Raw genomic sequence first — 12,779 nt, 5'->3', positions numbered from 1 at the left:
AATTACGTGCCTCCTTTCCAGCTTGGAAGGTCAGATGGCTGTCGCTTTCGTAAAACTAGTGCCCACGACAATTCTTAGCATTAGTTGCCATGCGGGCCCCAGGCTCTCAAGAGCTGTGGCAAAAAGCCGGGACAAACGCGAGGAAGATGATGATGATCCTCTTATATAAAGTTTTTAAGACAGACAGACAAAAATTGCAATGATTACTAACCACCTCTTATTTTTTGAACATTCTTAAGCGAGGTTTAGACTAGCAAGAACTTGCATGAAATTTACGTTACATTGCCGAGTACCGAGGTAAACTGCATTCAAAAGTTTGATCAGATATCGCAACGTAATGAAAATTACATGCAAGTTCTTGCTAGTCTAAACCTCGCTTTAGAGCTGCCTTTGTCTGTGAATGTGTTTGTAAGTAGAGTATATATTATATGCTGCGTAAGCTAAAAATTTTTATATTATTGAATCGTACTAACCTGAGGCAGATGTCTGGTGCGTCTCACTGGAGTGGCTTCTATCCCCGGAGGCTTCCCATTCATCACCTGCTCTTCCTCCTTCACCGGTCTCGAAATTGGTATGTTATGCTTCTCAAAATACCCGTTCTGAATCATCTGGTCTAAGGATACTTCCAATTCTCTCACAGGAACTATCTTCCGACCACAGACCGGATCATCTATAACCATCTTTCTATTGCAACCTGATACTTCGGAGAATTTAACATTTTTCTTAACTTCATCAGGGCGTTTTTTAGGTTTCTCAGGCGGATCAGTAGTCCAATATCGTGCATTTTTCTCAGTTAATCTTAAAGGCTTGCAAACAGCTACGTTTTTCGCGTTCATTTCGATCTTAGGTTTCCTATTTTCCATTTTAGGTCTACGTTCGTGTCTAGGTTCAATTTTCGGCTCGTTGCTCATTTCGATGCTTTCTAAGCGTCGTTCAGGTCTTTTTCTGTAAGGTTCATAAGTTTCCCGAGGTCTTCGTCTCTCCTGTTCGATTCTGAAGTCGTAATAATCTTTCTTTCTATGTTGTTGCCGGTCTTCGTAGTACCCGTAGCGTGGAAGCGAATTGTACTTATCGTAGGTCGTAGGTAGATTTAGATATTCGGGTCTGATGGGCCGGAATAGGGAGAGCCGGCCTTGCGCCTCGTCGAAATCTGAATAGATATCTTCATATACGTATCCGTTTTTCCGGCGAGGCTGTGTTCTGTAGTGTTCGTAGCGGTGCTCCTGTCGTCTTTCATATCGGTAATCCGCGTTGCGTTCGTACAGCAATTTTTCTCGGGAGCCAGCCATGTTGTATTATTGGGTCCCCGTCTGAAAGGGAAAGCGTATTAATGAGGGTTTCGAAGGTTGGATTAAGTTGGGTCGTAAGTCGGGGTGGTGGTTTAGGTGCGTTAAATTTTGATGTGTTTTTCAACAGACGTTGAAGTGGAAGAAGTTGTGCGTTATTATTTATTCAGTTGACAGGAGTTATAGCTCTTCTATAACTTTTACTTTAAGTATTTATTAAGCTTTTGTTTCACGATTTTTTTTCATATTTTTATTTTTACCTACCCGTAAAAATAAAAACATAGGAGGTACCTACCCTAAAAAAAATTTTTATAGTTTTTATTTTACCGTTCTGTCGCAATGCATCCATGCCAAATCCCAAATTGCCAAATTGCAGCTTTCTAGCACACGATCCCGGAGCAAAGCCTCGGACAAACGGACAGACGGACATGTTGAAACTAAGGGTTTCTAGGTGACTACGAAACCCTAAAAAGGCGCTTGTTAATTTTTTACTTCTTTGAGGTCGTATCCGATATTCGATATCCGATCGGACAATCTGAAAACGCTCTAACAGCAACACAACTGATCATTATTAGATCCCTTATTTCTTTACCATAAGATTCAAGAACGGTCTTCTAACGATGTACACCTATAATATTCAAGATTTTCCCATAAATCGGCCAACAAATCTAGCAACACAGTGGACGAATCGTGCAACCGCTGGAGCTGGCATTCAGCTCTATGTATATTCATGGAGAATTAGATTAAAATGCAAAGCAGTGCTAGATGGGTATGCAGACTTAGCTTGTTACTGTATTAGTTAGCCGCATAGACTAAAACGTAAAAGGTAGACTCCTTACCGTAAAGTCACAGATGAAATCTGGGCAAAAATGCCCACCAAACCAAATTTAAAAAAAATTGGTTGAGAAAGCGTCAGAAATGGCCGCGGACTGGATGCAAGCGGCGCGTGGCGCTATGAGCATTAAATCAAGACAATATGCTAGATGACAAATTTTTATTAATGATATTAATCGATCAGGTTTATTTTTGGGATCAAATGTCTATATGGGCATTAAAGCAATACAAAAAACAGAAGTCCGACAGTCGTACTTCACTCGCGAAACGCTCCTAACAAAACGATAAGTGAACGTGACGTCAAGGTCACTGAGAGCCCATCTTGAATGTGTGGAAAATAGGTAAATTGCGATTTTGTCGGTGAAATATTGCATTTGTGCATATAGTTGCTGTACAATCTTTTTTTGGATAAAATGCAAGGAATCGAATGGTATCTTTACGTTATTCCTCTTTGGAAGTTAAAAAAAACTTAAAATTTTGAAACTTTTAGATCCTTTAATACGTTTTATCTAAATCAGTTCAATGCTAACAGGCAGACGAACGGACAGACAGGTACTTTTGCATTGATAATATTAGCATAGAGTAACTTATACTAGAGCGGTACTGTCATAGTAAATTTTGTAACCCCAGTAAATTCACTGCCATCTGTCGACACACTTTAAAACTAAAAATGAAGATTTATAAAAATACGATAAAATGTATTTAAATATGGATAAATGATTTTTTTTATTTGCATTAATTATTTTTATAATTTTGACCCATGTTCTTTCACTGATATGCGTTAAAATTGTTAAATAACAAACGAAACCATCAACGCCATCTATACGACAGTAGGCCAAAGCTAGTAGCGCCCTCTGAACGGAAATCAAATTTTCTTGATTTTCGAGGCACGTTTTTTCCTTAGACTGTATCCATCTATTACGGAGTTATATCTATCTTTGATATTAGTATGTATTCGTAGGGATCTCATTCCATAACGCAAATGCAAAATAACTACATGGTCGGTGAGGGATACCCTCATCTGTTATTTATTTGTGATAAGAAATAGGTTGGCTAGTAAAATTGCGTACGGACAGAATTTTTTTTTGTTTTATCAAATGAAAGCTTATTTTATTTATAATCTAACAGTAATAGGTTGCCTTATTTAAAAATTGGTTATTATTTTTCCTTTTTTTTGTTATTTAATCGTAGATTAACCTATTTTTATCTAAAATCTAGGGAATGTGAGATAAAAATGTACGATTAAATAACAAAAAAAAGTAAAAAAAAAACTATCCGTACGCAATTTTACTAGGCAACCTATTTGCATTGTGTCAATGTAAATATTATCTATCATTTATTTCTTATCACAAATAAATAACAGATGAGGGTAGATATACCATATACCATAAGTCATAAAATAACGTATCTCCTAACAAAGATAGATATATATAACTGCGTAATAGATGGATACAGTCTAAGGAAAAAACGTGCCTCGAAAATCAAGAAAATTTGATTCTCGATCAGAGGGCGCCACTACCTTTGGCCTACTCTCGTATAGAGGGCGTTGACGGTTTCGTTTGTTATTTAACAATTTTAACGCATATCAGTAAAAGAACATGGGTCAAAATCATATAAAAAAAATAATGCAAATAAAAAATACATTTATCCATATTTAAATACATTTTATCGTGTTTTTATAAATCTTCATTTTTAGTTTTAAAGTGTGTCGATAGATGGCAGTGAATTTACTGTGGTTACAAAATTTACTATGACAGTACCGCTCTATTAACACGACACGTGCCACGTGCCAAGTCGCAGCAGCAGCTCCCACCGCTATTGATTAGCCGAGACACAAGACACTTTGCAACAGACACTGCGGTTTTAAATTAGGAAGCTTCTTTACCCTCACCATGAGTTTTACCATAGAGTAACTTATACTAGAGCGGTACTGTCATAGTAAATTTTGTAACCACAGTAAATTCACTGCCATCTATCGACACACTTTAAAACTAAAAATGAAGATTTATAAAAATACGATAAAATGTGTTTAAATATGGATAAATGATTTTTTTATTTGCATTAATTATTTTTATGATTTTGACCCATGTTCTTTCACTGATATGCGTAAAAATTGTTAAATAAGAAACGAAACCGTCAACGCCATCTATACGGCCAAAGCTAGTAGCGCCCTCTGATCGAGAGTCAAATTTTCTTGATTTTCGAGGCACGCTTTTTCCTTAAACTGTATCCATCTATTACGGAGTTATATCTATCTTTGATTTTACGCTGCTTAAAGAGGCCGTAAAGCCAGGAAATTAGGAAGGAACAAAAGATAAGCGCGCCGCGTGAAACTTGCGACGGAAAATTTTGCGAACGCACGGCTTTTGATGTTTCTGCTCTATCTCTGAAAGATTACTTCTGTTTTTAAATTTCGCTAGTCAAATCCCTCGCCTATATCATTAGCTATTTTATACTTAAATGTTACTGCTATCAAAGATAGATATAACTCCGTAATAGATGGATACAGTCTAAGGAAAAAACGTGCCTCGAAAATCAAGAAAATTTGACTCTCGATCAGAGGGCGCTACTAGCTTTGGCCTACTGTCGTATAGATGGCGTTGACGGTTTCGTTTGTTATTTAACAATTTTTACGCATATCAGTGAAATAACATGGGTTAAAATCATAAAAATAATTAATGCAAATAAAAAAAATCATTTATCCATATTTAAATACATTTTATCGTATTTTTATAAATCTTCATTTTTAGTTTTAAAGTGTGTCGATAGATGGCAGTAAATTTACTGTGGTTACAATGTTACTATGACAGTACCGCTCTAGTATAAGTTACTCTATGCTGTTATGGTACGCAGAGTTAGAGCGTTTTCACATTGTCCGATTAGATATCGGATGTAGGAAGGAAGTAAAATGTAAGATACATTACATATATGTGTTTCTCTGTATTTATTTATGCATTTAATAAATCATTATTACCTACTAAAAATGGTACCTGGTTATATTCTCTATGATGTTTTCGTGATTTCTACCAATATAGTTGGTCAAACAAAATTGGCAGTAAATAAGAACAAAAAAAACGATACTCATCCTTTTCTTTTGGGTGCTAGTACTAGTGTAAGACAAAGATAGTATGAGTCTCTCTGTCTATGTTTGAAATGAGACAATCCTTTGACAAGCTATTATCTGTATTATTGCACTAATATCACAGATTATATAATAGTTCTTACGAACAGATACTTATCTCTCAAAGAAAACGCAAATACCTACCGTTTTGATACCTACACAGAAATACAATGGAGTGACCTTCGGCGGTCCGCTCCCCGCACCGCGCGCACCGGCACAACGCTAGGGTTGCCGACGCTTAGAAATGATAAACACCAATAGGTATTTATCATTTCTAACAGCAGAGTGAAATAAAAAGAAATCTAAACCTTAAATTATGTATTTTAGTATTTTTAGTCATTCATTTACAATTGTTTTACTTTGTAACTATAAATTTGTCGTAATAAACACTTAAAACACTACATGTTTAATGAAAGAAATTCAATAGTAAGTACCTACGTAGCTTGTAACTATCGTAAAAATTACAAGTGCGGCGCGCGGTGACGTGCGTGCGTGAGCGCGTGTGGCAACCAATTGGCTTGCTTTTCTACCGTGAACGGGAGGCGATTCGTAGGTATAAATCCGAGCTCGCGCGGAGAGTTCCATAGGCCTGCCAATATGTCAGTAAGAGGGAGATGCATTGTAAGTTAGTTTTCGGTCGCTAGCGTGAGCAAAATGTTAGTCTACAATCAACCTTATTTATAACAGACTCCAAAAAAGGAGGTTGTTAATGGGTCTCTATTGTTTCTCATAAAGTTATAAGTCATAATGTATTGTTGGTCCGAATTTTCGTTAGTCATAATTTGGTTTTTCTCAGAAACGCGTCTTTTCAGGATTGCCATAAAACAAACCTAACCTAACCACAGGATAACCTTACGGAAATCCTGTTAACGGTTTGAGAATTATGACTAATAATAATCTGACAATCATGACCAATGTCAAACAACAGGATCCCATTGTTAATTTGACAGTATTTTTAGGTTCAAGTTTAAGTTCTACACCAACACCAAATCTCCTCCCGTCACGTGTCACGTGTGAAAGTCAAAAACCGACATTGGCAAATTCACCCCGTGCAAAATTGCGGGGAGTAAAAGCCAGATAGGATAAAAAAAAAAAAAAAAAATAAGTTCTGAACTTTCTGTAATAATCGGCAATAATATATATCTCTGTTTTGTGCAAAAACTTAAATTAAATCACGAATTTCATTTCAAGCGCCATTTGTCTCAAATCCGCGCCAAATTAGTGGAATCAGAACGAACAAAGATTATAAAAGAAAACCGGCCAAGTGCGAGTCGGACTCGCGCACGAAGGGCTCCGTCCGTACCATTACATTATTCTTAAATATTGATATTATCTCGATCTATTCAGTACGAAGCTTGGCAAATTTGTTTCTTTGTTAAAGAATGACGTCTATGGTCTAGTTATTTTTTGTTAAATTCTTAAATTTTCAAATTTTATTGTTTATTATTTTTCCCCTCACTAGCTCAGAAAGCCGTCTTTTATCCTTTAAAACAAGCGGGGAAAAACGCGTTTTATCCACTAGTGGGGAAAGTAATTTGACCTTGGATGGAGCGTGTTTAAGTAGCTTGACAGATAACAAAACGTAAAACGCTCATGATAATGGTACGTTCGATATTAATTATCATTAAATAAATGGTTTGAGAATCTAATAAAAAATATCAAATTTAGCTTTATTTAATGATTTTAAGTCATAAACCTTAAAATTCCATAAGAAACGTTTGTTTTTTTATAATGATGTTAAATATAATTCTGAACGCACAAGTTGAGTCGATGCAATTTCAAAACGCATCGTTGACATTTCATACGTCAGAAATGTCAACATTGTCAACAATTTTTTTACTTAAAAACTTTTCTCACCGACTCCGTAAAAATACACAACTTCCAGAGTTTTCTGTTATAATATCGTAAAAAAATGAGTGATTCCAGTGATGAAGATGATCTAACGCCTGTGGATGTTGCACTTTCCTCGCTATAGTGAGAGGAAAAGTTTTGTGTTACACACGGGTGCAAATGTATTTTACTTCTCGTGTGTTGAAGCACTCGCTACGCTCAGGATTCTATTTTAGAACCACTCGCTTCGCTCGTGGTTCAACTATAGAATCCTTTCGCTTGCTCGTGTTTCAATTCTACACTCGCGGGTAAAATACAACTTTGCACCCTTGTATAACAAATAACTATTCTTTGTTAAAGAATGACGTCGTTATTTTTTGTTAAATTCTTAAATTTTCAAATTTTATTGTTTATCATTTTTCCCCTCACTAGCTCAGAAAGCCGTCTTTCATCCTTTAAAACAAGCGGGGAAAAACGCATTTTATCCACTAGTGGGGAAAGTAATTTGACCTTGGATGGAGTGTTTAAGTAGCTTTTGACAGATAACAAAACGTAAAACGCTCATAATAATGGTTCGTTCGATATTAATTGTCATTAAATAAATGGTTTGAGAATTTAATAAAAAATACCGAATTTAACTTTATTTAATAATTTTAAGTCATAAACCTTAAATTCCATAAGAAACATTTGTTTTTTTAAATGATGCTGAATGTAATTCTGAACGCACAAGTTGAGTCGATGCAATTTCAAAACGCATCGTCAGAAATGTCAACATTGTCAACAAAATTTTTCTCACCGACTCCGACACGTAAAAATACACAACTTCCAGAGTTTTCTGTTATAATATCGTATTATCGTAAAAAAATGAGTGATTCCAGTGATAAAGATGATCTAACGCCTGTGGATGTTGCACTTTCCTCGCTATAGTGAGGGGAAAAGTTTTGTGTTACACACGGGTGCAAATGTATTTTACTTCTCGTGTGTTGAAGCACTCGCTACGCTCAGGATTCTATTTTAGAACCACTCGCTTCGCTCGTGGTTCAACTATAGAATCCTTTCGCTTGCTCGTGTTTCAATTCTACACTCGCGGGTAAAATACAACTTTGCACCCTTGTATAACAAATAACTATTCTTTGTTAAAGAATGACGTCGTTATTTTTTGTTAAATTCTTAAATTTTCAAATTTTATTGTTTATCATTTTTCCCCTCACTAGCTCAGAAAGCCGTCTTTTATCCTTTAAAACAAGCGGGGAAAAACGCATTTTATCCACTAGTGGGGAAAGTAATTTGACCTTGGATGGAGTGTTTAAGTAGCTTTTGACAGATAACAAAACGTAAAACGCTCATAATAATGGTTCGTTCGATATTAATTGTCATTAAATAAATGGTTTGAGAATTTAATAAAAAATACCAAATTTAACTTTATTTAATAATTTTAAGTCATAAACTTTAAATTCCATAAGAAACATTTGTTTTTTTAAATGATGCTGAATGTAATTCTGAACGCACAAGTTGAGTCGATGCAATTTCAAAACGCATCGTCAGAAATGTCAACATTGTCAACAAAATTTTTCTCACCGACTCAGACACGTAAAAATACACAACTTCCAGAGTTTTCTGTTATAATATCGTATTATCGTAAAAAAATGAGTGATTCCAGTGATAAAGATGATCTAACGCCTGTGGATGTTGCACTTTCCTCGCTATAGTGAGGGGAAATGTTTTGTGTTACACACGGGTGCAAATGTATTTTACTTCTCGTGTGTTAAAACACTCGCTACGCTCAGGATTCTATTTTAGAACCACTCGCTTCGCTCGTGGTTCAACTATAGAATCCTTTCGCTTGCTTGTGTTTCAGTTCCACACTCGCGGGTAAAATACAACTTTGCACCCGTGTGTAACAAATAACTATTATTACTTTGCAAATTTTGTTGCAGACGCATGGTGTTGTATTGATGTACTTTTCTTTTTCTTTTTTTCTTTCTCTCTGTTTCCTAGAACGATTGAAATGATATGTTATAATGTATTTTTACTCTAGTTCCCTTTGAGCATTTATGTTTTATTCCATTAGTGGAAACTGTTTTTCCTCATGTATTAGTCATAATATCTATATCCTGTATTATTATAAGCTGTTTGTTCCCAATAAAAAAAAAACTGTTTTGTTGTTATAGCGGCTACATAAATACATCATCTGTGAAAATTTCAACTGTCTAGCTATCACGGTTCATGAGATTACAGCCTGGTGACAGACAGACAGACGGACGGGAGTCCAGTTATTACCCTTTGGGTACGGAACCCTAAAAACTTGGTCAAAGCGACGTTAAGCCCTTGCCCGTCGCAGGGAACAAATCGCATTATTCGCGTGTCTGCGTCGGCCCTTATTTTAATACGGATTTCTTGAATTCTGGGCTGAATCCTGGGAAATTCTAGGACATGAATGTACTAGAAGACCTAGTTTTTAGGGTTCCGTACCCAAAGGGTAATAACTGGACTCCTGTCCGTCTGTAAAAACGGGACCCTAGTACTAAGACTCCGCTGTCCATCTGTCCGTCTGACCGTCTGTTTGTCTGTCCAGGCTGTATCTCATGAACCTTGATAAAAAAAAAATTCACAAATACTAAAAAGTACGGAACCGTCGGTGCGCGAGTCTGACTCGCACTTGGCCGGTTTTTTTTAATGACTTGCTGAAAATGACTTGGCAATCTTGGCATGGTCATTCAAGTAAAGTAACCCATATAAAATGAATTAATAGCAAGTATAAAATCCTATGCAAAGAATTTTCTAATAAAATGAGAACTTGAAACGAAACCATCCCTAGATAAACATCCGTTACATTTGAAAAGGCACGGAAAAAACCACCGTAACATTCCATTGTACAAGAATATACGTAGAATAAAATATCTGAAAGCGTTCCAGTCAATTTGTACACGGGGGAGCATATAACTCAATATCTGTCCCTATCTCCCACACGCTTTTATTGTGGTATAGCCATCTCGCTCGGGTAATCTAACAGATGTTGAAATGACGCCTGTCTTTTATGCGGCCCTGGTACATCAAATTTGTTTTAAGGAGAGAGACGATCAATTTGGCTGTATTGTGTGGAGGGTGTGCGGTTTGAGTGAAATTTCAGAGACTTATCCGGTACGGATTTGGATGATGACAGGCGTATGAATTTATTGTGAAGTGCTTTTATAAAAAGTAACGGCTCAAGTTTGAAACGTGGGTTTTAGAACTTGAATGAAGGCTACTAACTTAGAAAGACGAATTAATTTTTAGAAGCAGAAGAAAACATTTAATGAGTCCACACGGAATAGACCGCGAGCCAGGTGCACATTTCGTCAGTCATCGCCTCATCGCCTCCCGGGCGAAAACTCGGCTATGTATGATGAACCCTTGTGAACGTCTGCTGCCGCTCCGTTGGTGGGTTGAGGAATGGCAGCCATCGAAACGTGTAACGCGGTCTTTCCACCGCGATACAACCGGCTGACGGTTTGTTTTATTAACAATAGCATCTAAACTATCATCTGACAAAGTATCAAACGGGAGGCGATAACGCCGATGACTGAAAAGAATTTTCTTTTTTACATGTTCATGTAAGCAGCTGACGGTTTTTCCACAGCGATACAATCGGCTGACGATTTTCTATATTCACAATAGCGTCTAAACTATCATCTGACAAAGTATCAAGCGGGAGGCGATAACCAAATTTTTTTATAGACTTTATTTGCTGCCATTCCTCAACTCACCAACGAAGCGGCAGGTGACGTTTACGAGAGTTCATCATACATAGCCGTTAACCACTGTACGAGTTTTCGCCCGGGAGGCGATTGGTCATGGAAATCTGTTCCTGGCCCGCGGTCTAGACAATATTTACAGGGACAAAGTCAGGGGGATTTAAAGTAGTGATAGAGAATAATTACAGACATAAAATAATTTGTGACGTTTTCAACCAAAAGGTACCCATTGTCGCTTGCCGATAAGGTTGATTTCAAATTGAAGGTATATGGAAATACCTGGCGCCTTATTGACAACCGACAATAAGTACCCTTTTGGATGAAAATGGCAAAGATTACCTACTTCCCTATGTTATACCATTTGTTATTGTTAGAAGAAAAAGAAACGTCTGCGAACCATGCTATTAAGCTTAGAATATATTTAAAAGTGGAAAAATTACTGCCTTGGGTGAGACTTGAACTCACGGCCTCTGGAGCGATACTTCAGCGTCTGCTAACTGAGTCAGTAGACCTAGCCCAAGGCAGTATTTTTTCTACTTTTAAAGTTAGAAGAAATGTTACATAATAGTACATTCAAGATTACAATCAGTTGAACAACGAAATTGCGCAATTTTATTTTCGCACAAACACCACGAAATTAAATCAAACAGAAAACCGAGTCCAATTTTATATACAGCTGAGTAAATACGATCACCGCTGAAATAACAGATCACCCTGAATCAGCCTACGTGTTTTGTACAATCTGGAAGGGCTTTCGAATTTTAATAGTAATTTATGTGACTGTTACATAATGAAAGGCATTAGAATACGAGTGTGGGTTTATGAAGCGAGCTGGAAGCGAGTTTCGTAATAACATCCTGATACAAGTACCTAAGGACCTGTACATATATTTACTTACAAGGAGGACCCAAATCCAAATCGTTTTAAAAACCGTATAAAGCGTATAATAAACCTTTATAATTTTTTTACACAAGTGTAGAAAAGATAAAGAGACTAACGCTTTTCCGACTGAATTTAGAAATGAGGTTTATTCAAATTCCTATGTTTTTCATAGATATTTCAAATTTGAACGTCGTTATAAAATTGAATTTGATGTTATTATTGCACTAACTATAGTAACATTTTCTCACTTGAGAAATTTGTTCTATTATCTTTATCTATATCTCCTTAGATTTCACAGGCCAACAAATCCCGGTCTTTTAATAGACTTGCGTGGAGATATAGATCTAAAACGTAGAGGCCCCTTGGAGAGCTTTAATGTCATGTCGAACGCCTGCTGGAACCAGTTCACATGCGCAACAATAGACATATGAACCGGTCGCAGCAGGCATTGGAACTATTGTAGAAAAAGTGAACAGTATAACGGTCTATGGATTGAAGTTTGGGTGGACAATGAGACTGGGCTATTGTAAAGAAGTCCGGACACCTGCCATAACAATGCTAACACACGTTATCGAGGCAGGTAGTGACCTGCCGCTGACTAGATGGGCCCCTGAAACTGCCGTCGTGAAGACGATCAGGAGCAACACCGCTGGTGTGAGCGGCTCAAGGGAGTTAAGAGTGTGCGCCGCTTTCTACCCAGTGGCTGTTAACAGCCACTGTGCACACTCGCGTCTTATGCATATTTCACTTCCACCCCTGGAGCTCATAGCTCTAACGACTCCTCTCTGGACGGCCAATGAAGACAAGCTATTATCTATATTATCCTTATGCTATTATCTATATTGGTGAAGCTGGTCTCTCTGGCTGATGGTCTCTTTGGAAGATCAGCACTGGAAGCCACCAGCAACATGCTGACATGAGGCCATTTTGTGGCACTACAATCTTATTTTATGTTTTCTTTTATATTATGTATTGTCTTGTTTGTTTGTGCTTAGGAGTAAAATCTTATTCTATTTTATTCTATTCTATTCTATATTATGCGAGCGGGAGCGCAGGGCGTTGTCGGTCCGAGGCGGGATGCTGGCACACAGG

The 12,779-nt window shown here is 37.0% G+C and overlaps 1 protein-coding gene across 1 annotated transcript in view; it reads right to left on the bottom strand.

The window, feature by feature from the left end:
- Positions 1-12,779, bottom strand: part of LOC134754801 (facilitated trehalose transporter Tret1-like) — a 70,742-nt gene that overhangs the window by 38,211 nt on the left and 19,752 nt on the right. Inside the window, exon 2 of the mRNA XM_063691172.1 lies at positions 474-1,310. Within this exon, the coding sequence (XP_063547242.1) occupies positions 474-1,289 (816 nt within the window). The 5' untranslated portion in view covers positions 1,290-1,310. The remainder of the gene's footprint in view (positions 1-473; positions 1,311-12,779) is intronic.

This window comes from Cydia strobilella, chromosome 2, assembly GCF_947568885.1.
Source record: "Cydia strobilella chromosome 2, ilCydStro3.1, whole genome shotgun sequence".
NCBI classification, from domain to species: Eukaryota; Metazoa; Arthropoda; class Insecta; order Lepidoptera; family Tortricidae; genus Cydia; species Cydia strobilella.
Note: the sequence above shows the minus strand (reverse complement) of the source record. Positions and strands in the feature narration are given on the sequence as shown.